Source organism: Alnus glutinosa, chromosome 5 (genome assembly GCF_958979055.1).
Source record: "Alnus glutinosa chromosome 5, dhAlnGlut1.1, whole genome shotgun sequence".
Taxonomy (NCBI): Eukaryota; Viridiplantae; Streptophyta; class Magnoliopsida; order Fagales; family Betulaceae; genus Alnus; species Alnus glutinosa.
The window spans coordinates 2,573,202-2,599,556 of record NC_084890.1 but is presented as its reverse complement, the minus strand read 5'-3'; the positions used below and the strand labels follow the sequence as shown (position 1 = coordinate 2,599,556).

At 36.2% G+C, this 26,355-nt stretch overlaps 2 protein-coding genes across 2 annotated transcripts; one reads left to right on the top strand and one right to left on the bottom strand.

Annotated features, from left to right (window-relative positions):
- Positions 1–5,361: 5,361 nt before the first annotated feature.
- Positions 5,362–8,495, top strand: LOC133867828 (autophagy-related protein 8C-like). The gene is made up of 6 exons (XM_062304592.1): positions 5,362–5,578; positions 5,695–5,757; positions 6,663–6,718; positions 6,805–6,857; positions 8,008–8,126; positions 8,208–8,495. Exons 2-6 carry the CDS (start codon positions 5,721–5,723, stop codon positions 8,300–8,302), a joined length of 360 nt encoding a protein of 119 aa, XP_062160576.1. The 5' UTR covers positions 5,362–5,578; positions 5,695–5,720; the 3' UTR covers positions 8,303–8,495.
- Positions 8,496–14,189: 5,694 nt separating this feature from the next.
- Positions 14,190–16,942, bottom strand: LOC133867827 (uncharacterized). Its single transcript, XM_062304591.1, has 2 exons — positions 15,321–16,942; positions 14,190–14,789 (listed from the first exon to the last, which is right to left on the bottom strand). Exons 1-2 carry the CDS (start codon positions 16,689–16,691, stop codon positions 14,388–14,390), a joined length of 1,773 nt encoding a protein of 590 aa, XP_062160575.1. The 5' UTR covers positions 16,692–16,942; the 3' UTR covers positions 14,190–14,387.
- Positions 16,943–26,355: the final 9,413 nt, after the last annotated feature.

Here is a 26,355-nt window from a genome sequence, read left to right as displayed (position 1 = left end):
ACAGATAACATACGCCTTCTTAATATGTAGAAGTGGCAGTGTAGAACCTTATAAGAAACACAGACCTTTGTTCCTTGGCCATGGCCAGAGACATCTTTTCTTCATGCTTGAAACCTCCTCAAACACAATGGCGCGCGTCCTTTTGTTTATGGGGCAGAAGAAGACTGACCCATCTTCTGGTTCTGTCCTTTGGTTAATTGGATCTAGAGGGCATGCACAGTCAATGCAGAGAACCCTAATAAATCACAGAGAGAGAGAGAGAGAGAGAGAGAGAGAGAGAGAGAGGGAGAGGTGATGATGTCAGCACTGGCCATGCATGTGGACCCTGGCATCCGGCCATCTGGTTGCAGTTTCCTCGAAGTGTACTGAGAGAGAAAGGGATCTTCGATGATCTTTCCATTGATTTGTAGGCGTTACGAGGGAATTAGGAATCTTAAGGCACATACATTAAAGGGACAAGAGAAGTTCCACTGTTGAAGAAGACTAACGAAGGTATACTTGTTGGCCTATGGCGGTCTGGGATCAAACTTAATTAAGTATCCGTTTGTCATACTATTGCTTTTTGAAAGTAATTTTAAGTAGTTTAATTGGAAGTGTTTTGGAGCTTAGGTTGTTTGTTAAAGTTTTGAGAGTCTTATTCAAATACTACCATTATACTCTTCTCATATAAATAGGAGTCTTATTTCTCATATAAATAAGAGTCTTATTTATTCTAATCTTACTTCTACTAGCTTATCTAGATAGTATCCCTTAATAATAGGAATACATCACAAACAAAGTCAAAGATTTAGGGTCCATTTAGGTTTGCGATTTAAAAAAATGATTTTTAAAAAAGTGTTTGGCAAAATCGCAAATTAACCTTTAAAATTCTGTGTTTTTAAAAAAACTTTATCTTACCTGCGACTTGAAAAAATATATTTTCTATATTTTTAAATCGCAATTTTTTAAAACACAGTTCCCAAACGATTTATGTTATGCAATTTGGTTTAAAATCACACTTATTTTTTACGAAATCGCAATCTCCAACGCACCATTTGTAGATCATACCGGTTAAATTACCACTTATCTTAAAAGCTTAAGCAATAGGAAATGATTTAATTTATATTCTAACGATCGATCCATCTTAATAAGTGAGGCTTAACACGTAGAATATTTAATTGACATATCAATTAACTAATATTCTAACATTTTTCCTCACGTGTGGCCCTCTTAAACACATTGAATATTTAATTAAAATGTGAGGTAATTTGATATAGATAAAGTTCGAACTTAAGACTTTTGATTCTAATACTATGTTAAATCATACTTATATCAAAAGCTTAAACTACTAGAAAATTATTAATTTAATAAAAATTAATATTCTAACAATTAATATAATATTGCAATAATTGATAACCAACAAAGATGCATGCTTCTAAAAGATGATGTTACAAAGGAGGCGTGCCTTTTGTAATTCAATGGTTTCTGCTAGTTAATTATGGACATCTTTTCATGGGGCAGCGCTGCAGCCGGGTAGGCGGCTCTATCCGGCCAGCCTCTCCAGATGTACTTTGTCCCAGTTTAACGGTCCGGCCATAAACCCTAACTTTTTGGATTTTGTTTTAGGAAAATATTAAGTTAGTTTCCTGTGATTTGGGTTTTTATTAATTAAACTCTTTTGTCTTTAAATTTTTTCAATTAATTTTTTTTTATATTCAAGACGGTCCTTCCGTCTGTGTTGTAACCATTTTTCTAAATAAAATTACTTATAAAATTGTCCTTTTAACCCTAAAGAAAAAGTACCCAAAAAAAGGTTTTTTGTTTTTTTAAAAAAAAGAGGGCCATAGAACCTCCATGACCCATGCCCATGGGGGCTCTTCCACAAAGGTCCGGCCACAAAGCTCCCTACGCGGCCGCGAAGGGTGGCGTTAGAGTCATATGAGGATTAGAATTTCATTTTTATGTCTTCCTCTTTAATAGTTTGAGAAATGATATAAAAACATATCTTATGCATCTCCTTTTTAAATTTATTATTGAATTTATGGGACCCACATTTGGGTCTCACAAATTTAATGATTAATTTGAAACTTAATTGTATAAAAATGTGTAAGAGATATATGTGTATCATCTCTCGAATAGATTAGAGTGTATTTAGATGACTCTTTTAATTGTAGTAGAAGTTGTCTATCAATTGTAGTAAGAGTCTTTTTTGGTTTCAACTGTGGTTAGGAGTCTTGAGTTTGTACTGCATTAGAATTGATATGGTTGCAAGTCTATTTAAGGATCCGTTTGGTTTTGAGGTTTCAAAACGTGCAATCTAATAAATGACAATTCGAAAATGCATTTTTTTTTAAATGCAATTAAGCATTTAGTAAAATCGCGGTTTGACATTTAAAATCGTGCATTTTAAAAAATGTACCCCTTACCTGCGTTTTCAAAACATAAATTTTTTTTCACGTTTTCAAACTGTAATTTATAAAAAAATAATAATAAATAAATATTACACTCTCAAATGAGATACCTTCCGCACTTTTATTTAAAAACACACTTTTGACTTGCGGAATCGCATGGCCAAATGAACTCTAAACCAAGTACTTGAATAAAATTAATATATAGAGAAGTTTATTTTCAAACTCTTGGTTTAAAGGAGGTTTAGATTCCTCTAATAATCTACCTAAAATTACCCGTTAGGAACTTTATATTCGGATTCTTAATAGGCAGAGAGCTATGGATAGTCTTGACAAAACTATCACCACGTTCTCAAGGAGTAGCTCAATCGGCTGAGGACCATGTACACTTTATGAAGCGAAGGTCATTAGTTCGAATTCCTCATTTCCTTTCTTGTGTAGACATGCCAAAATAAAAAAAATAAAAAATAAAAAATAAATAAAAATAAAAAAGGAAGGAGAAGAAAAACTATCACCACTTTCCCATCGTCTTCCTTGCCCTCCCTCCCTCCCCTCCTCCTCACTCCCTCTCATACTCCTCCAAACAATCACAACCATTGCCACCACTGAAAGCTACGTCATTTAACGAGTCTAAAGTCATAGGTTACATTTATTTTTGAAAAAAATAAAAATTGAAAGGTAATGTATGATTAAAAACCCACTCGTTATGAATATCCAAAATTCATTAATCTATTATATAGAAATACCCTCAAGACAAAATTCATTTCCCTCTCACCTATTAGTATGGAAATTAAATATGTGGGGTATTAGAGCTTTTACCACAAACATCTTATTAACTTAGATGACAGTTTATATGAGTACCACATAGCATAATATGGGTAAAAAAATTTAAGCAACAAAATTTGACAGGTAAATTTAATTATTTAGTGGCTGATATGATAAGTGTCACGTGAACTGTTACATCAGTACTTTACAAGAAACTTATATTAAAAACAATAATACTTCTAAGAATACTCAGCTATTTAGACTAGGAATGGCAAATTCATGTTTGCGTTTCGGCTTTGGGTCATATCGAGCTATGGGTATAAAATTATATGAGTAAACCGAACCTCACCCGTATAATTAAACAGGTCAAACTTCTAAACCTTGACACGATCTATTTAAAGAAGCGCATAACACAATCCGATTCGCATAACTCATTTAATAAACAAGTGGTGTTAGGTTAACTCAACCCGCCCCACATAATCAATTTAATTAACAAATTTACAATTATTGGGCATAAAAATGCTCGTTTATACAAATATATTGGCACAACAATTCTCAATTATTTAATATGAAAATGAATTACACTAACAAAATTATATCTTTATTATTAAGGATGAGACTGATGGTATTTTTTTGTCCTGACTTTAGGGTTTTGATTTTTTATTGGAAAAAAAAAAAACAGATTATGCGAATCACCCATGAGTTAAGTAAGTTGACCCGAAATTGACACATTTATTAATCGTGTCTAATCAAGTTGACCCGGTTTGACCCAAATTCTATTTTAATAAACATTAATTCACTAATTTTGTATTAATTTCGAATCAAATTTATGAATCATGTAAAAAATTGACAGCCTTAATTTAAGGCTCCAACTCAAAACTCTCACTTTTTTGCAATAGGATAACATTATTGGACCAGCTAAAAGATAAAGAGAGATAATGAATTGTTAACTGCTTCATCTCTCTCTCTCTGTGGAAACAACTTCTCTGCAACAAAAGTCATGGGAGGAGGGAAGCTCCCTACCCCTCTTCCTCCTTAATCCCCCCATCCGTTACCGCCTTTTTTGAAGCACCTATATTGCTAGAGTTCTCTCTACCTCCCTCCACCTCTTTTGAGATCCTATCCGTCTCTTTGGAGGTCATATCTCACTTATCACTACCCTCACAACAGTCATCATAAGCCATCCTCCTCCTCCACCATGTCTTATGTAGGAATTGTCAAGGCACGGCCGCTCCTCCATCGGACATCCACGCATAAGAGCGTGGTGGCTCCGTCCCTCATTTCAGCCTTCCCCTGTTGTTGTTGTCAGTTTTATGTGGCAGTCCCTAGTCTTCCGGACTCCACTGCTGGCAGCCTGGCACGCGAAGAAGCCACACATGTGGCCTCCTTTCCTCCTATTCGTTGCCTTCTGTTGATGTTGTCAATATGTTGTTGTGGTCTTGTTGTATTGCCTTTGGTTTTTCTAAGTTTTTTGTTGTTATTTTTTTGTTTTTAATTTTTTGTATTTCCTTTTGTTTCTTAGTCTTTGTTGTAGTTGTTATCATGCATGTGTTTTAGGTATGGTTAAAAGGTATTACAAGGGTTATGCCTCCATCTGAGTGTTACGTAAATAATTTTACAAATACGCAACGGGATAAATTGTTAGGTTCTGAAGAGATATGGACTTTTTAGATTCCGAAGAAACCTAGACATATAATGTTTGTCATTAATTCTCATTTTCTCTTTATTAATTGATCACCCATTAAATAGGGGACTACATGACTACACGACTCAAACTAAAAGACTTGGAGATAAACTTCTACTCTAACTTAGAAATAAACTCATACAAGAAACAATAAAAACCTACTACTAAATGACTTCTAGACTATAATACTACAAATAATTAAAAGACTCTTGCCTTAAAAATATAACTATAACTATCATTATTTAATTAAACTAGGACTTTTCTAAGATAAGTAACAACAAAAACAAAGGTTGAAGGTCTCCCAGGAGTCATGCTCCAATCATCGCCATATTTTATCGACATATTGCTGCTGGATAAGGATGCTTAGCACAAATTTATGAACATAGGCCGAACCGAACAAAACCCAACCCACTGTAACTGTGGAGGGTCCACCAAGCACTTAAACGACACCGGTTTGCAAAGAGTGAAGGACAAGTCACGACTGCTCTCTTTTTTTTTCTTTTTTTAACTGATCTTGCTTTGAGCCAGGCAATAGAATCCCATTTATAGAAAACCACAAGCTAATGTTCCGTGTAGGAATCAGAAAGGAAACCCTATCAAGTTTCTTCTCGAAATTGTAAACCCTTTAAATACTATCTTCTCTTTGATTGTGACCGTTTGTGTTTGATTTCCCATCTTTTAATCTATCACTCAACCTTCAATTTGTGTGGAACCCAAAATCAATAATATCTTTTCGTGTGCGGTATGTTAAACTCTGGAGCTTTTTACGAACGTCGTTTGATTATTTGGGTTTTTGGGTATGTGGGTGAGAGAGGATTGTTTTGGGGTTTGTGATGTTTCGGTGTTTTGTTTTCTCAGGGAGTAATCGTAGTCCGGGTATCGCCATGGCCAAAACCTCGTTCAAGCTCGAACTTCCATTGGGTTTGTTTTCTTTTCCTTTGTTTTTTTCTCTGTTTTTTGTGATAGGTTTGGGGTTTTGGTGATGCCCATGTAGTTTCTGTGGTGGGTTTTGTGAATGATTGTTTAAAGTTATGAAAATATTTGAAATTTTGGTGAAAAGGGCCTAATGATCAAATTGTTTCTTCTTTGCTTTGCTTTGCTTCTATAAAAAGCTTGGATTTTTGGTGATACGCATGTCATTTCTGTGGGGCTTTGGTGATTGTTTGTTTAAAGTTTTGAAAATATGCGAGAAATTGGTGGAAAGGACTTTTTGATTCAACAAATGGTTTTTTAGTTATGACCTCTTTTTTCGGATTGAGCTGAAAAGGTGGGTTATTGCTTGGGCGGTGTTTATTGATTAAAATTGGGGCTTCTTTGGGTTGCTTCTGTGTTCGAATTTTTAGAATTTCGGGGCGACTTTTATAAAATTGATTCTGTTATTGGAACTTAAATGGTGGGTTTTGATTGGTGGGTGTTCTGTTTGAAGAAGATGAGACATAGTTGAAGCAACTGGGATAGTTAAAAGACAAGTATTAACCTCTAAATGGTGAGTCTTTCTGGTTGTTTTTGGCAACATTTTCTTCATGACGTGATTTTTTCTTGCAAAAAGCATGGAATTTCATGTTAAAATTCTAGCTGAATACTTTAACCGGGGCTTAAATGATGACTTTGTACATTAAGGAAAGGAGTCATGACTGCAAAATGTTGCTATTTCCCATTCAGGATTGCATTATTTATTTATTATTATTATTTTTTATGGGTATGAATGAAGCACTTTCCTTTCATCCTTAATTCTTCTCTGATTTGAATTTGGTATCGCTTCATTTTTTTTAATATATATGCATAGGACTATTTTGTTCTAAAGCTTTTGATCTTTCACGTCTCAGAAAGGAGGCTTGCAGAAGCAGCCCGCATCAGAGAGAAATATCCTGATAGAATACCTGTGAGAACTCACTATCATGATGATTTCTTACTTTGTATGCCTCCATTCAGTGTACTTAATGTTCTAATATGAGTATACTGTGGCAGGTAATTGTGGAGAAAACTGAACGAAGTGACATTCCTGATATTGATAAGAAGAAGTTAGTTGCATCTGCCCTTCTCTTGTATTTCGAAATGTGTATATTGTTGTGATTTAAATCCCATTTTGGTGATCCTTGTGCAATTCCCAGTTCCTTCCATAGTTTTTGGCATTCAATTAGTGAAGTCTCTTTATTGTTTTGATTGTGTATTCAGCATTACTTGTAAGCCAATTAGAGGTGCTTGAATAGTCTTTATGCTTTGTTGTTCATTTGGTTTCTAAATGTTCTTCACACCCATTTTACACCAGCTGTGTGACGTGTTTTAAGTGGCTGGCATGACATGTTTAAATGGCTTCTGATGTCAGCCACTTAAAAAATAAAATAAAAGGATAGTCACTTAAGATACGCCATGCCAGTGGTTTGAAATGGATGTGAAGAGTAGCATTACTCATGTGCAAGACTTAGAAAGTGCTAATTTTTGGTGTTGTCTTCATTCGAGTGGTGATGGCTCCTAGAGTTATGGTAGTGATGCACATGGTTAGTTGATATTCATGGTATAATGTGTGTTACAGATTGCCCATTTGGCAGAATTGGCGATCTAGGGTAGTCTAATTCATAGTGCTGGTGTTTGGATAGTGGAGTTGGCAAATAGCAGTAGTGGCAGCAGGGCTGAGAGATGGTAAGACAAATTACGTTTACACCCATCCAAATTGTATGTGTCAATGCAACAATGGAATACTTGGAAACTAGAGGGGCTGTTAGTATTAAGAGTATGGTTTGAGGTATCATAAACTAAGTTTATTTTTTGAAATAATATGCTTATAGGAATTTTTAGTTCGGGTCGTGTATCTGTTATGGTTATCTTGCATTTGCTGAAGAGTGCTATGGGAGGTTAATTGTGAGGATGGTGAATCACTGAATCTACTCATGGATATGGGGAAGGCCGTGTGTATGTGGTCCTAACCATCATTTTTGTGGTCAATGGCTGTCTAAGGAGCTAACACTCGATATGATGGAATTCGATACCTTTTTGTCATTCTGGCATCCAAGCTTCGTTTGCCAGATGGAAGAGTAACTTGAAGTTTCTTCATTTATGTTAATATGAAAGAATTAGATGTTCCTTTGGATTGGAGGGCCTTGTCAACTTCATTATACACAGTAGAGGTTTTAAAATTTTGGTTATATCGCACTTATTTTTTTGTTGCTGCAGATACCTTGTTCCGGCTGATTTGACTGTTGGGCAGTTTGTTTATGTTGTACGGAAAAGAATTAAGCTTGGTGCTGAGAAGGCTATATTCGTCTTTGTGAAGAACTCTCTACCTCCCACTGGTGCCTGGCTCTCGTTTATATTTAAGTAATTTTGGATTAATATATGTAGTTGCGTTTCTAATCTTTCGTTTGTTGTTACAGCTGCCTTGATGTCTGCGATTTACGAGGAAAACAAGGATGAAGATGGTTTTCTTTACTTGACTTACAGTGGAGAGAACACCTTTGGATCCCTCTAAGAGCCTTAATACCAGTTTGTGTAAATAAAACTTGGAAGGTGTAAATTCTCAGCGGTCTCTCTCAACACAATGCCTTACCTGCTTATCTATTGTACCTAAAAATTTGGTCTTAATTTGGATTAATTTGCCGGAAGCCGGTTTGAACCTATATGGGATTTGAATCTAAAGGAATCCATTATTTACTGATTTTCCAGTTGCCTTCCTCTTGAAGTGTTCTTTGTTATGAGATATTGAAAGCTGCATGCTACAGTCCCACTTGGTATTTATGCATTGTTGAGCTACAATGCAAGTCAAATAACCTTTGGGAAGCCCAAGAAAAATGCTCTAACAGCGTCTTTCACTGAAATGAGCATGGCATACTACTTTTAACTGGTCCTGAGAAATGTCTCAGAAGCTTTTGTTCATGTTACTGCAATATGCAGCTTGTTCTTCTTGAGACTTTTAACCCATATGCTGCAAATGAAGCCATTCAAATTCAATTAAACGTCTCGATCCATTTCCTGGATGCTTCATTCTATTTCCAAAGAGAAAGGGAAAACAAATGGATTTGCTTTTTCTCACTAAAAAGAGTAAATTCTGGTATGGCTGCATAAAACCAGGTCTTGCATTCAAATTGAACAGTTGTACAAACTTTCCTCGATTCTCTCTTAATACAAAATATGTTGTTCATTTGGAAGAGCCTTTTTTCTGGCATTGATTCTTGACCCATTTGATGCCGGCAGATGCCCCGCTCTTAATCTTTAGTGCTCCCACCATTGCAGTTGCTTTGGCTTTACCGAATCCAGCTTTTGCATTGGTTTTCTTGTTGCCGGTGTCTTCCTTTTTGGCATTAGCCTTGTCTTCTTCCTCCAGGGCACCAATCCCTCCAGCACCCCATTGATCTGCCCAGCTTGGTGCTTCAGCAGCCATATTTTCTTGTATATTTCTCAACCGAAAATCATCAACCAACTGAAAAAATGCATCAACAAGTAAAACTTAGAAGCTTAAGAGGAATCAGAGCTATGATTTTCCAAGGGAAATGGTGAAAAAACAGATGATGCATCCATATCTAAATTACACGCAGAAATTAGGAAAACCCATCAAAGCATATCAAAGAAAATGGATCTGAACAATATCTATACACTCTAAGCTTTTACAATCTCTTAATCCCAGAAAACCAAAATGATTAAACCTTTCAAAGAGCAAATGAAATGGGAGGTTTGAGAGAGAGAGAGAGAGAGAATACCTTGAGATTGAGAAACTTGGAGCAAATGGCAAATAGGAAGTGTTGAAAGAGGTTTAAGCTTAGAAAAACAGAGGGTCACATGTTGGTGGGGCAGTGGTGAACTTTAAAAAAGGACATGCCAACTCAAGAGCTCTAGTTTCCATCTAGTGAAGCAAGCTTTTGTTCCCTATCTTTCCTTCTTTATTAAAATCTTTAATTCTAATCCTAATCATATACCATCTTCTATGTTTTTAAAGTGGCCCAACATGTTTCTCATCCTCATCAACCCTAAATAATTGAACTGGGGTTGCCTCATCCCACCACCCATTTTCACCTGAGTTCGACCAGGGTCAGGTTAATCACCAATTTTTTTTTTAGACTTGTCTATTACGGGAAGCCTTGAATTTTTTTCAAGAAAATTTGTGCACCTCATGCATAGAAGAAGAATCAACATATGTTTTTCATGCCGAATTGAATTGTATTATTTACACGGACAAAACCAAGATTTTTCAAGAAAGCCAAAGTATAGACGAGGAATCGACCAAGCCTCATTTTAATCGGAGTTAAATCTAATTTTTAGGCCCATATATATATGAAAATTTTCAAAACTCCTCCTTAGTTATTTACTATATATATATATATTTATTATCAAAAAAGTTAGCATGACCCACAACTTCGTTTTTTAGATTCCTATATTCTTAAAGAGTATAAATTACACCTTGACCAAATTTGATCTTCCCCTCCTAAGCCCATGATTCAATAAATAAATAAACCCTTACCTTGATTTAATAAATAAATAGTCTAGAGTCAACTAACAATTTAACCAACAATCTCCTTCAAATGATGAAAGGGCAGGAAAAAGATAAAAGCAAACAAACAGCAAATGCCACTTTTATTAAGTTAAGCAACATCCCTTTTGTCTCGGAAAATAATTTTCCTCCGACGACAAGAAATTCATCTAATTAAGTTTATTTAATTGACATCTGTCTTTAAAACACGTAATTCTTACCGAAATTCATTAAAAATATACTTGAAAATCCGCAATCTAAGGGCAAATATTGTCATTCAAATACTTCCCAAAATTGCTCATTTTCATTTTCACTTTTTGAATATGGAAGACAGTAATTGGACAACCAGATATAGAAATAGGTGATTAATTAAACAGAGAGTAGATTTGACCTTCATCAATCATCACATTTTTTAAGCCAAAAATAGTTGTTTGTACAGCTTTCAAGATTGCCTAATTAGTTTAAAAAATAAATATAAAAATAAAATCGCCTAATTACACTATTCCGTAATGCCTTATCCTAGTCATTACAAAGACAAGCTGTTACGGCGAAACTGAGGCCTCAACACCTCAAACTCTCGCCATTTCACCTTCTAAAAAAATAAATAAAGAATTAAAAAAAAAAAATCAAAGTTTTTTTTTAAAAAAATATTCTTGTATAACTAAGAGAATTCTTATTGGGCTAGCCAAGGATAGCAAAAATTGACCAAAAAAAAAAAAAAAAAATAGCAAATTTCCCTAGCAACTACTCACTACAAAAAAAATTGCTTTTAGCCACGTGGCTACAGTGGCCATATGGCGATTTTAGCCATGTGGATAATATACCACATGGCTAAATGACTTGTATAGGTAATTAGCCACTTGAATTTTTACCAAGTCGCTAATTAGCCACGTGGCTAAAAAATTTTCCTAATTTATTTATTTATTTATTTTTTTCTAAATTTTTCTAGGTTTAAAATTTTAGCCATGTGGCTTATGTGCCACGTGGCCAATTGGTCATGTGGCACATAAGCCACATGGCTAATTTATTAAAATTATTTTATTCTTTATTTATTTATTTTTTATATTTATATTTAAAATTTTAGCCATGTGGCTTATGTGCCACGTGGCACATAAGCCACATGGGTAATTTATTAAAATTATTTTAATTTATTTTAAGATTTAGAATTTTAGCCACTTATTTATTGGCCACGTGGCTAATCTATCATTAATTGCTAAAACTTCCCTCCAACCCATTTCTAATTTCCCTTCTCTTTATCTCTCTCCTTCTTACTTTTTTTTTCAATTTTCCCCCTTTTTTAACTATTCTTTTTTCATTTTGTTATATTTTCTTCCTTCTTTCCCTTTTTCCCACACTCACCGTTCCTTCTTCTCATTCTTTTCTTCACACAAAGTCACAGACAAGGAGGAGATCCGGCCGACTCACGCTCGCCGTTCCTTCTTCTCCTTTTTTTTTTTTTTTTTTTTTTTTTTTTTTTTCCTTTTCTTCACATAGAGGGATACCGATCGGAGAGCTGGAGCGATTATGAGATAGATCCATGGTCGACGATGGAGCTGGAGTCCGGAGGATCACGGCCGAAGAGGTAGAGATCGAGATCGACCGACTCTCAGAGGTGGAGGAGATCCGGCCGACTCACGCTCGCCGGCCGGATTTTGAATCTGATTTTGGGTTTTTGTTGTTTTGGTTTGATGATTTCCGGCGAGTCGTTGAGTGGGCGACTGGGTTTTTGTTGTTTAGGTTTAATGGCTGGCGAATTGGTTTTTTTTTTTTTTTTTTTTTTGGTTTGATTTTCTGGCGACTGGAATGTTGTTGTTTTGGCTTATTGAATTTTTTCCCATTTTGGGTTTTTGTATTTTTGGTTTGATGGGTTCGAATTTGGCGACTAGGTGATTGATGATCCCGGCCTAGATGTACTCCAGATTGGGAGAAGAAAAAAGAAAAATAGAACATAAATTTATGTTCTTTTTTTTTTTTTAAAAAAAAAAAAAAAAAAGAACCAAAATTTTAGTCACATGGCTTTAATTACACGCGGCTATAATTGCCTATTTTTTTAGAAAATGAAATTGCATTTAGCCACTTGGGGTGGCACGTGGCTAAATAGCCACATATATGAAAGGACACGTGGCTAAAATTGCATTTAGTAACAACCGGATTCACTGTGTGTAACCCACGTAGCTAAATGCACGTGGCTAACTGCAAGTGACTAAAAACAATATCAATATGATTATCTCTTCTCTTTGGAAATGGTAAATGTGGATAAAGAAAAAATATTTCAAAAGAAATAATTAAAGTTGATAGCTAAAATAAGGAATGAGATGTAGGTGTTTTGAAAAAGTAAGTAATTAAAATTTAAAAAAAGAAGAAGAATAAGAAGAAATGATTCTTTAACTAAAATTTACCGAGCTGAATGTGAATGCTGTTATGATTATAAGTTACGTGAGATATGATATGTCGACAATTATCTATTTCAGTTAAGAGTTTTAGTATATAACATTACAGTTCAGTGTTTTTATGACAATAGATCTCTTATAGTTTATCACATAATAGGATTCCGAGTTTGTCTTCAAGTCATAGTAGGAGTGTTTATCTTTCAATAGAGAGCCCATTCTATACGGTAGTGGCAGAAAAGAAGGGGTTTATGCCCACCAATAATCACTTGACGCATCAGCTAAAAGCAAAAAAATGCAAAAAAATTGAAATTTTGGTGAAGTAGACAATCCCTCTCACAACTTCAGAGTGCCATCATTCCAAAACAAAAGAAAAACCCACTGCACGTCCGCCGTCCGCCCGACTGCCTCTTTCCCGTCGCCGGACGACCAGTCCTCCAGCCACAGTGATCCAGTCATATAGATCCGGCGACCACAGGCGAGCCTCCAGATCCTCTTCCCCACGACCTCCAGACACCGTCGACAGAGATCCGGCCACAGATCCGAACTGAGCCTCCTCCTCTCTCGAGATCTCTCCCTTTCGCCGGCCGTTCTCCCCTCTCACCCCTCTAGTGGTTTTCGGTGATCAGATCTGGTTGATAATCACATCTGGTCCGGTGATTTGGTGCTCTCGGCATTTTGGTTCAACCGGAGATGGTGAACGGCAATGTGGTCGGGGTCGAACTCGGGTCGGCCACGTGGTGGCACGGCTTCCATGGGCTACACCGGTTTGGTTGTCTGGGTCTGGGTCGATGGTCGGTGGTTGGGGCTGGGTTTGCATCTCTCTCCCTCAATCTCTTCTCTTCATTTCACTGCCAAGAGAAAAAAAAAAAAAAATAGGTGTTTTGCTTGTATATGATTTTCTTGCTCCAGGCTTACGTGTCAATTTTTCATTGGTGGGCAAACAAAGCCTACTTTCTGCCACAACCGAATTGAAGTTATTCTCCTTTCAATAAGGGTAGGAGTTCATCTCTAAATCTATATATTTGTATTTCTCTTATTTATAGTTGAGGGTGATTAATAAAACAGAGCAAACTTTGTGTTTGAATACGATTTGAAGTTTCTTTAAAATTTAAAAGATCTAGGTTCTTTCAGAACCCGCTCTAAGAGTGAATTCGCTCGTCGTGCATGTCTCTTTGACCTAAACAAAAACCCTAAAACATCTCTTAACTTAGTTGTGCAAAGAGCTTAATTCAGAATGATTTTTACAAAAACACAAACACAATAATAATTAGGCAATGACTACCAAAATAAGAGCAAGAGCATATCACATTTTTTTCTTTTTACCCCTACAGCTTTTATTACAACCCCATAACACAAATTCACCTAGTTGAATAAAACTGTCAGTGAATATTGTAAGAAAGGTGTAGTAAAATCTGTAATAGCATAAGGCATAAACAAAACTTACCTAATTATCCCAAAAGAAAATATATATTAAATTAAAATAAGTAAAAAAAAAAGGAACAAAATTGGGAGCAACAATTTTGGCAAACCAACCGGTGAACCTTCTTGGTTCAAAAAGTGTTGCCGAATCTTTCTATAAACAGAGCATAACGTTAACGCCTAACGGTTAAAAATCAAATGGTATATCTACAAACACACGCAACTCAACAAACAACCAACCCGGCCATCTAACAATTTCTCTCTTTTTGGGACACAATTACGTACTACTTGGACTTCCTCGTAGACTTGGATTTCTTCATTTTACGTGACTTATCATCGACGCTAGTCCATGTATACCCACTAGGAATAGCAAAAGGGTCCGACTCTTGTTCCCCCGGACCAGAACATCGTTGGTGCTGTTGTTGTTGCTTGCTCGCCGACACCGACTGGCTGTTGCTCCGCCTCAACCACATCGACGACAAAGACGACGATGTCGATGACGATGACGACGATGGTAACGATGAATGGTGGGTCTCTGATTTGTGCTCTTCCTCACCACCTCGTCCTCCATGAATTAAGTGTCTGGGGCTCGAGAACGGAGTGTAGAACTGTTCGGTTGGTTGGAGGTCAACGAACTTTGTGAACGTTATCACCACCCTAACTGTAGGAACTACCGGAATCGCAACCTGTCCCACAAAACAAACACAAGCAAACAAACACCCACCGTCGGATTAATCAATCAATCATCTTGGTCAAAGAAAAGCTAAACATAATCAACGCTAGCATCTTAGACTCAAAAAGTGTTTTAACCGATACTGGGGGTCCCAGCGTGGGAATTAGACACCGCTCCCACCCAGTTCTTTACAGCCTATCAGTGATCCCGCCACGTCATATCAGAGTGGGGTTCGGATGACATGGCGAAATCATGGTCAAACTGTTTTCTTTTGGTTATTTTTAACTTGGGCCCCAATGTCCCACCCGGGTCTAAGGAAATTGAACCTCGGATGATACTTGGGGTCCCGCACTCCCATCACCGTCGGATCAAAACCAAAACTTGTATCTAAAAGTTCCACGTCCCCACAAAGGCTTCTCCACAAGTGAGACCGTTGCTTGCTGGCCATCAAAAGAACCGAAAACAAAAGAAAAGAGAAAAGGGCCCACAAAGAGACACCCACAGGGTGGACCCCGAAATTTCCATATCCACAGAATGCCCTTACCTTTACAGGAAATGTCCCCGGAGGAAACTTGGTGGTGAGCAGCTCTCTCATCCTCCTCACCGCCTTCACTTTGTTCGCCAAAATGTCAAGTAACGGCAAGAGCTCCTCCGTCTTCAATGGAAACTGCTCTGTTAACCAAACCGACGGCCGTAAGCTCCGTATGTATTCTTTTTCCTTCGTCTGCGTAGCAGATACCGCCGCGCGCCTAGGCGCCACCGCCGCTGACGGAGGTACGTCCACGCTTTTCCTCGGCAGTGTCACCCACTCTCTCTCCTCCCTAACGAAGCTACTGTGCCTCCGCCGGTCCGAAGATACCCCGAAATTCGGATTCTCGGCCACCAAAAAGCCGTCATCGTCTTCGTCGAGCTCTAGAGGGAGGACCTGCTCGCTCCCCGCCACGTCAGCGTCTCCGCCGGCGACTTTGCGTGAGCGGAAGCTGAAGACGACGTTGTGAATCTCGTAGACCTTGGCTTTCCACTCTCCGACGCTCTCGGTCTTCTCCTGGCGCCTCCAGTTGGTTCTACCGACGAGTTCGGCTTTGGTGACGTCCATGCCGGGCCGGTAGACGCTGGTCTGAGAGCAGAACCCGGCGATGTCGGACTCGCTCATCGGAGCTCCGGCGTTCTCGAAGGCGTCGAAAATCTTGCGGTCGTCGCGGTTGAGGACTAAGAGAGCGCCGGGGGGAATGTCGTGGCTCTGATCACCGTCGCCGAGGAAGAGGAAGCTCTGATCAGCGCGCTGAATTTTCAGGCCGTCGAAGCCGGCCAGGGACGTGTCGGCTCTGAGGTTGCCGTCGCGCTTCCAGATCTTGTACGTGTCGGAGGGTGCGATTTTTCCGACGAAAGGAATGACGGAGCTCTCGAAGTGGAAGGAGATCTCCATGTAGAAGTCTCGCATGCGCCTGAGCACGGCGATGACACGCGGCAGTCTCCGGCGCCACTTGCTCCAGGCGGAGCGGTGGTGCTGGCGGAGGAGGATGAGCGCGATGTCGGAAGTACGGCGAACGAGGGCCTCCTGGAGGGGGTTCCACCCTGCTGAATTCTGGAGGGAGACGTCGGCGCCGGCGAGGGCGAGGGCACGGGCTGAGACGGCGTCGTTGAGTCGCACTGCGAGGTGGAGCGGGGTCTCCCGGAAGGGCACGTCGCGGCGGTCGAGGACGGAGGAGATCTGGTCGCTGAGTCGCTCCTGAGCGAGGGAGTCGGACTCGGTATGGATCCTATCCGGATCAGCGAGTTTGGGCATGGTGGAGACGAGTCGGGACAGTGTGGTGTGATCCCCTACGGCGACGGCGTAGTGGACGGGGCTGTGCGTGTAGTCCTCGGGCTTTATCGCCGGAAACGACGTCGTTGTGGCCGTGGAGGACCTCGCCATTGTGAGCAAAACCAAAAAATGCGTGCTATGCTCAGTGGGGGCTGAGGAGTAAGTTTTGGTTTGGTTTGACTGAGAAGTGAGAATAGAAGAAGAAGAAGAAGAAGAGGAAGAAAGGGAATGTTATGGAAAGAGGGAGAGGAAGGGGGTAGTATTGTCAATTCGGGAGGGTCTTTATTGAGAAATGGACACGCAATCGGCGCGACTTTTGGTGATTCTAAGCAGAGGTCTGTGGATATTTCTTTCTTTCTTTCCATGTCAGGAGCTCCGGTACTTTAGGTTCGGTTCTTTTGTCTTCTTCATGTCCCTTGCACTACATATTTTTCCTTTTCTTTCAACTCTGCTTTTTTGACGATACGTTACTCTCTCTTTTTAACCCCCTAAGATTTTGATTTCATGAGATTGCACGCTAAACGAATAATATATGTTGCGTCACTTCACTTGTTTTCGTAATGATTTTATTACACCTATCTGATCTCGATCCACTGAGCCTCCTTACTTGGTCATACTCTTAAGGTAGGTTCTTTCGAGTTTGTAATTTTAAAAATGTATTATTAATTATAGGATGAACTATTTGAAAATATATATAATTTTTAAAATTACATTATCAAGTAATATATTGTTCTATAATTTAATTTAAAATGGCATTTTTAGCGTGCGAAATTAGAGTGGAAAACGCACTGTTAGTGTTAGCCAACGGGATTTGATGCTGCACTGGCACATATAAATGGCCCAGCACTCAGGAGGATTCCAACAATGCATGATAAATAATATGGTGGCTCTCGCCTCTCTCCCATGCGGGAGAGATGGACGGGGAATGATTGGTGGGGGCATGGCATTTTGGTGCACTGGTGTTGGGGTGTGTGATAGAGGATGATGCAACAGAAGCCAGAGTGGTCAGCGTCTACTTGTGTGTGTAGGGTGACCATATGCAACTGAGAAACAGGGGACGTGTCTGCGTTTACCCTGACCAAATCCATGCGGGATTCTCTGATGGCCTGTCCCGCACGGCCCCCACCTGGTTTCTCTGTAAACCCGTAAAGTAAGCCTCGTGATCAGCTGTGCTTAATCCTACCGAGTTTTACAAACACTCGAGCGATTTTTCCATTCAATTCGGTGACTGTTACACAAGTGTTTGATAGATGATATCATAGAAAAAATTTACTTTTGATTTTTTATAACTATTAATTTTGAATTTTTTTTATTTTTTTATTTTTTTGTTAGATCATTAAATTATATATAACAGTTTGCTAAATAATATTATTCTTTTTCTTTTCTTTTTTTCCATTTGGGCTAAGATCCAAGAAAATTAATAGCAATTTGGGCTACTTTCAGACCAAAATGGAGTTATAATAAGCAGCGTGAGCAGCAAAAAATAGCCCAGCTAAAACGACACAGTGATGGTATTTACCAAAAACAATATGAACGGGAAACGTTGTTATTTACGAGAAACAACATGGTCGGGACGCTAAAAGAATTCATCCCAAAGTGGTATATATGTCTCCGTTTGGTTTTGTTTTTTTGTCGTCTTTATTTATATATATATATATATATAGACAAACAACTCAAATACAAAACACTTTAATGTTCCGTTTGTTTGTAAAATATTTTCAACGAAAGCATTTTTCAAGAAAAATGATTTTTTCGAAAATATTTGTCGGCATTTGGCTCATACGAAAAAATCACCAACAGCGTAAAACAAAATCCGGCAATTGCCGCCTGAATTCTGCAACATTGCCATCGCTGAATTTCGACGAAACACATTTTAGCCAAACTGGCCGAAATCTGACCTAGTTTGGTCGAAATCCAGTAGAAATTTTTATATTCCGATTATACTGGTCAGATTGTAGCTAGTTTGGCCGGAATCTAGTATGTGGGAATCCGTTGACGTCGTCGGACTCCGGCATACAAGATTCTGGCGATGGTCACTAGAATCCAGGGATCTTCGGCAATAGAGTCGGGCTACCAAACAAACTTCAATGCTCGGCAGTGACAAATTTTCACAAACATACATACAAGAATAAAGAGTTTAAATCTAGAAAAACACCGAAAAAAATGCCGAAAGTATTTTTCAAAAAACATTTTACACCGAAACGTACAAACGGGGCGTACGTTAATAAAGCACAAAAACAATTTCCATTTTTATGTTATATAAAAACACTTTTTCAAACAAAAAAAAAATACTCTTAAAAAATATGTAATATTAACTTATATATATATATATATACATTATTTTAACATGCTGTGGATAAAAAGTCACTCCATTGCACACAACTGAGGTGCCATAGTAGCTAGGGCGCCCATAACTTATTACATAATCAATTATAATTATGATGAAAATTAATTTAAGTAGTAAATTTCTTAATGTTTACTCTTACCGTGGTTGTCTTTCAAACTATTTTTTAGTATTTCATAACCATATATATATATATATATATATATATATATATATATATATATATATTGATGAAGCTGCAGGTACCATACTTGGCCATCCAACAATTAATCCCTTGAAATACGAAATGCCGGGAAGTCCACTTCTGTACTCCCAAGTCATCAATTACCCTTCACGTAGAGTAGTTGGTCTAAAATTTAAGCTAGAAAAGAAAAAGCATATGTGCACCGACCAGTAATTTATTGCTCAAGGTGATTCATTATATTTCAACATCATAACTTTAGGATTTCAAAAAAAAAAAAAAAAAATCAATCACATAGGACGTACGTACACTAAAATTTGTGTGATTTAACTTAACAAACCTATATCTAAAATAGAAACAACTAGGAGAAATTTATTATCAAAATATGGTTGGAGTACAAAGAGTTTTATTTAAGGAAAAAACCACTCAATCCCTAAAGTCCTCGTACTCTCAAATTTTACTCTCACACAAAAAAAAATGAATGATAAAAGAGAATATTTTCTCTAATTTGATCTCTGCACCTTACAGGCTTACAGCATTACAAAACTTAATGTTTGGGAGATTGATATTTTGAGGAGGATTTTAGTGAGCTCATAATATAGCATGTTGAGGCAACACTCAATCCAAAAGCATAAGCCTATAGGTTTTGGCCCAACTATGCTATATATTAACCACTCAAACTTGTAACACTTTTTCAATGTGGGACTCACAACAGATTCCCTATAGCATTTTTCCTATATATATATGTTTGAATTTTGTTATTTTAGTTTTTTTTTAATTTTTTTATTAGTTTATAAATAATTTTATGAAGGAAATTTTTATCATTAAATGATGCATTGACATTTTTTGATAGTTTAGGCGGGGGGACACTGACATAATTGGTAGTTAGGAGGATATTATTAATAATGGGGTGGTAGTTTAAGAGGGTTATATTTACTTTTTCATATATATATATATATTAGAATAATTGTCCAACCGAAATTAGACTAATTTTTTGTTTTCATAAACTATTTTCGAAAACAATTTATCAAACGCTACTTTAAAGAAAAAATTAACAAAAATTTGTTTTCTATTTTTGTTCTAAAAAATAGTTATAAAAAAATAAAAAATAAAACTTATTAATTCTAATACGCTATCTTTTCTTACAATGGTCACGGTCGGCCGCCGGGATGTGGAGAAGTTCCTGGTAGCTACGACAGTATAACGTGTATCACGTGCTGTCTGCATGTCCATTATTTATGACAATTGAAATGTCGCGTACTGTACAATAACCTAGGCTTGATGCAACCGATAACCGTGGTCCTTCATGTTAGTTGGGTGCACGATTGACCAGTCCTGCCATTTTTGAATTTTCAACAGTTCCGTAAGCGTAGCCAATTAATCATGCATGCACGAATACTCAGTCAATTAAACACGGCCAGTCGGCCAGCGATGATCGATTCCTTTACCCGGAAGGCACCTCCGATCCAACAACACCTGTCGCCTGTCGCTATGAACATCTCGTTCTCCAAGATACTTCCAGGAACTAACTAACTGCAATAAAACTCAAGTAGTTAACGCTCCTTGAGACTTGGGTGTCTATGACTATAGTCTATATATAGGGGGGATCCAGAGGAAGTCATCATGAGTCGTATCTTCATATATTCTTCAAAGAACGTAGTCAAGTAATTAAATCACCAGTTAATTCTTCCGGCCATGGCTTTCTTCTTCTCAAGCTTTTTTAGTTGCTTATCTGATTCTAGCACCAGGGTTGCATGTGAAGGAGACGATTCGGTACACAGCAAACGGAGCAGCAAAGCTCGAGTACTCGCGAATGATGAAGCCAAATCTAAGAGAAAACGCCCTCCAATTCCTGTCACTTACTTTCCAGTTGGAGCAACCTTTTCTCGGTTATGAGCTAGGCACACGGCCGGCCGATCAAAAAGTACTAATTTCCGGCCGCCCATTTGTTTTGTCAAATTTGTTGGAGATACGATCTTTTGCCGTCTTTAAGACATGATTCTCGGTAATCTTGTCCATGTGGTAAGGTGGTCTCCTAACTATCAAAAGTAAAAGTAAAAGTAAAAATTATTACGTGGACAAAAACAGTCACGAATTGTATCTTGCGGTAACAATGCATGTATCGTATCTCAATTTGTTATGATATGTGAATTTGTGATTGTTATTGTTTAATTATTTACTCTTTGAGTAGATAAGGATATGTAAGCTGGCCGGGATTGAACTCATTTGTTGGAATTGTCCTCCATTAATGATGTAATATTAAGATCGATCTTAATTATTGTGATGCATTTTGTGAATACGCCATTTTTGCATTGACGGGGTCGCTTTGGAGTCTTTGATTGGCCGAGGAAACAAATTAATTAAGTAAATATTCTTGAAGATAATAAACGAATGGATGAGGTATCACATGCATAGAGGAACATATACACACACACATATATATATATATATATAGCACCAAATCTGCCGGCCAGAAGCGCATATGGCTCAGGTAGCACCAAATTAATCTCCTTTAAAATTGGCAACTGAACGTGGCAACCACATATGGGATACACGTACGTACAGCTTCTTTCTGCAGCAAGATTTAATTACAATGTCATATATGGTTTGTATTAAGATATAATTGCACCGTTGGTCTCTGTGGTATGCCATAATTATTTTTCATTTCCTATGGTTTAAAAAGTGTATGAAAGGTCCTTGTGGTATGTAATAATTACAAATCGATCCCTGGCGTCAAATTCTGTTTAAATTTTTAACAGATTCCGTCAAATGCCATGTCAGCGACACGTGGCGCTGACATGCACGTCTTAATAAAATAATATAAATTTATTTAAAAATAAATAAAAATACTTATTTTTTTTAAAAAAAAAAAAACAAAACAAAAAAGAAAAAAAGAAAAAATGGGGCAAGGGGGTGGCCATGCGCCACCCCCGGTGGCCGCCGGGGGTGGCCATCGGGCCACCCCTTTGGGGGTGGCTGCCACCCCCTTGCCCCATTTTTTCTTTTTTTCTTTTTTTCTTTTTTTGTTTTAAATAAGTTTATTTATTTATTTTTTAATAAATTGATATTATTTTATTAATATGTCCATGTCCACACGTGGCGCTGACGTGGCATTTGACAAAATCTGTTAACAATTTTAACAGAATTTGACGCCAAGGATCGTTTTGTAATTATTGCATACCACAAGGATCTCACATGCACTTTTTAAACCATATGGAGTAAAAAATAATTATGGCATACCACAGGGACCAACGGTGCAATTATCCCTTGGATTAATTGGAATTGATTTCTCTCCTGTTATAGGAGTTTCTGTAACAAAAAAAAATGAGTTCTTAGCAAGTGTTGTCGCCTAAAGCTAAAATATAGATGTAAGATTGTATAGGTCATCTATAACCCTACTCATTTAATTAACAACGACCTTAATTCGTTAATTTTGTGTTAGGTTTATGTCGAATTCGCGGGTAATTATGTCAAAAATTGTCAGCCTTACATGTTATTTGTTGGATTGGGTCATGTCAAAGAAGCATGAGTATAAAACTATGTAAGTTAACGCTAACCTTACCATTTACTTAAACGGGTCAAACTCTTTAACTATAATTTATTAATTCCTGTATTACGTTCGTATCAAATTTCTGAATCGTGTCAAAAACTATCCGCTTATTAAAACTTTTTCTTTTTCCTAAGCAAATGAGAAAAGGAGAGTGGAGGGTACGGTATAGGGGCCGGGAATCGAAAGTATAAAGAGAGGGAAGAATTAATAGGGTTGGTATTTTCGTGTAAAGTGACCCCTCTCTACACAATTATTTTTAGAGAATTGATTCTCGTACATCACTTTTACAACAAGTTTACAACAGTCCTCTCACATGGGTTGGCCCCACAGTTGTAAAAGTGATGTATTTCTATCATTTTTCTTATTTTTAAGTTTTGGCCCACCATGCAAAATAATCCTATTTTGGAGGCATACCATAACTTGATTTTGCTGAGAAAGGGGTGGATATCTTTGGTACGTAATTAATTAAGAAGATGCACTAACATTCATCAGTGATGGAGCCATAATTTCGGTTCGGGAGGGACAAAATTAAATGAAATAGTTAAAACAAAATTGATTGTCAAAACTATATATTAGATAATATAAAAAACAAAATATATAAATGAACAATTAAATATTGTTTAATATATTGTTGTTTAAAACATATAAATGTAACTTGTAATTAATTTTATTTATTCGTTCATTAATTATTTAGTTGTTTTCAATCATTTTTTTTTAATTTTGAAATAATTTCTATATAATAATCAAAACATTAACTACAAGTTTATTTTATAAAATTAAAATATATAAAGGATGTCTATATACTCATTGACAAATTAACTTAAAATAACAATCCAAATTAAATATAAAAATTTAAAAAGATAATTTGCTCACTTAAGTGTAAATTGATAAAATAAATCTATATGAAAGTTTGACAATATATTTAAAAAATTTCAAGAAATTCGATGTGTGCCTTGATTTCTTCAAAAAAAAATTATTACAAAATATTTTTTTTAAAAAACAATTTTTTATCCTAGTTTTGTTCCCAATTATTAAAATCGGCCTATATAAAACATTGCAAAAAAAATAAAATGTTGTGGTGTTGTAGAGATATTTTTAAAGAAAAAATAGAAGAGAGTTAGACAATTTTTTTTTTTTTTTTGGAGGCATCATCCTAAAAAAAAAAAAAAAAAAAAAAAAGAAGAAGTTGGAGGGGACCTACTTCTATCTCACTTTTATCCCCCAAATATGACATGTCTTTTAAAATCACCATTGAATTTATAATAAATCACTATTAAATTTTGATCCAATTGTGAATTTAAAAGGAATGTAATATTTGAAAGGATAAAGATAATAAATGAATCTTGCATATAGCAGTACTCAGTTTGGAAAAAGTTTACTACTATTTGACAATTATGTTACGTACTCGGTTGAAATCCATCGTAAACTTCTATTTCTATTTGACTCCAATTACAAATACGAATTTGGGAGCAACTTTTCTTTGTTAGGGCGGAACAAGACAAATAGGCATGTTAACCTACCATGAATAAAATTTTCAACGCAACTAAAAAAGACGTTTGCCTCCTCTTGCTCTCTACTGACTCTGTCGTGTGCACCAATCAATCATACGATCTGAAGTGAGAATTACTTCTTAATTAAAAGATCCTCTCTAAGATTAGGTAGTCCAATCTTAAACAAGGAATTAACATTTTGGATTTGTTGCAAGAGCTGCTTTGACTTCACCAAATCAAATCTTAATTTGTGGACTAGTTTGGTTGTATTATACATGCATGCAAGGAAGGGTTGGCTAAGCTTATTATCTTGTGGGCTTTTTTCACTTTATAAATTAATTAAGCAATATTTTTGTGTTTGTTCACCGAATTAGTTAGGTAACTAGAGAGTAAGTGGGGACTTCTACTAAACATCCCCACCAAACTTCCTAAATATACAAACCCCACAAATGAGATCATTTGATCACTTTCAAAGAAAAGCATGTCGAAAAGACATGCATCCTCCTCCATCTTATTGTTCATTGGATTAAGCCTTTTCATAGATTTTTAGAGGCATTAATTCTACAAGTATTTTAATTTTTACATTTTATTAATACTTCATTATTTATCACGTGTAATATATATTGAAAAGAGGATTGGTATCCTCCTCCCCAAGGTACCCTGAAAGCTCAAACCTAATAATAATAATAATAGTAAAATAATCTAAAAAGCCATTGTTCACTCATCATTAATATCAATCCCGAAATATTAATTGGCAGCATTTGGCAGCTATCTCTCCTTTATTTTCATTTTTTAAAAAATTAAATTAAATTAAATTACTTTATTACTTTATAAATTAATTTAAATTACTTTATTAAATTAAATTTTCACCTTCGCATCACATTAACCAATTTTTATTACTTTATAAATTAAAAATCCACGGTAAAACTCTTTATGAACGCACTAAGTTTTTTTACCCCAGGCGCAAGGGCAACAGAGGAAACATCATGTCGTACGGCAACACTACGTCCACTCATCCTAGACTAATTGGGGCACTTAGAGGGAAACACGACAGCGACAATATTGTCGTACAATTTAATTTTAAATATTAGAGGGTTAAGAAGGTACTTTAATTCAAAGTTATTCCGTCCATGTATGCTTTAATAACTTAGCTATTTTTTTTATTATTATTATTATTTTTATGTAATTACTTAGCTAATTTTTTTAACATGTATAAAAATCTATCTAAGACCAATAAAATGTTGTCATGTGTATCACGGATCACCTCAGCTTGACACCTAATGAATTTTTTTAAAACAATGACAATTTTTTATTTTTTATTTTTAAAAAAGGGTTATTTTTTGGTAAATATTTTTTAAAATAAACAATTATAAAATCTAAAACTTCATAAGATATTTTTCTAAATGAGTAAAAAAGATAATCATAATCAAAAAAATTTCTAGGCGTATACCCTTTTTCATTTTTTTTTTAATTATATTGGAAAGTGTTAAATGCTTACAACTTTTAGTTCAATTCATACGCCAACACATGTTAATAATTATAAAAGAGTTGTATGTGTAGCATTACTTAATAATCATTAATTAACATCACACTAAATTTAATTATGACAAATACAATTTGATGTTACAAAATGCAACTTTGATCCTGCATGTATCTATGTTATTAAACACAAAATTCAACTTTTTATGGTATATATTAGTGTATGGTAAATATGTTGTTTACATTATTTAATTTTTTAAAATAACATAACACTCTATCTTAATAAATCCAATTAAATAAAATGTGAACTATGAGGTGAAAGTTCTTCATTTCGTTTTGAGTAATGTTTTTTATACAATTCTTACATAATTTTTGTACAATTTTAATAATTTTTTTAAAAAATTAATTATTGAATATTTAAGGCCGACATGTAAAAATACAAATTCAATAATTGATAATATATAAAAAAAAAAAAGAGTTAGAATCGTGCAAAAATTATGTAAATAATGTGCAAAAGGCATAACTCTTTCGTTTTATCACTATCAAGGGAGTTTTTTTTTTAAAGGGAATTTCTGTCCCGTAAGGAATTACACCAACAGTGTGATGGATAGGCACCATTTTGGTGAACAATTAGAGAGGAAGGATGTTTTTGTTTGGGTAACTGGTGACTCAAAATTCAATGGATGCTTGGGGCTACAGGGGCATGGGCCTCCAGGACTCGTTCTCAGAAT

Bases quoted from the DNA above. Each gene is read 5' to 3' on its own strand.
- LOC133867828 (XM_062304592.1), top strand. From the start codon at position 5,721: ATGGCCAAAACCTCGTTCAAGCTCGAACTTCCATTGG. The intron at 5,758-6,662 runs GTTTGTTTTCTT...TTCACGTCTCAG, and splicing joins CAAGCTCGAACTTCCATTGG to AAAGGAGGCTTGCAGAAGCA. The intron at 6,719-6,804 runs GTGAGAACTCAC...ATACTGTGGCAG, and splicing joins AATATCCTGATAGAATACCT to GTAATTGTGGAGAAAACTGA.
- LOC133867827 (XM_062304591.1), bottom strand. From the start codon at position 16,691: ATGGCGAGGTCCTCCACGGCCACAACGACGTCGTTTCCGGCGATAAAG. The intron at 14,790-15,320 runs GTAAGGGCATTC...TTTGTGGGACAG, and splicing joins CGGGGACATTTCCTGTAAAG to GTTGCGATTCCGGTAGTTCC.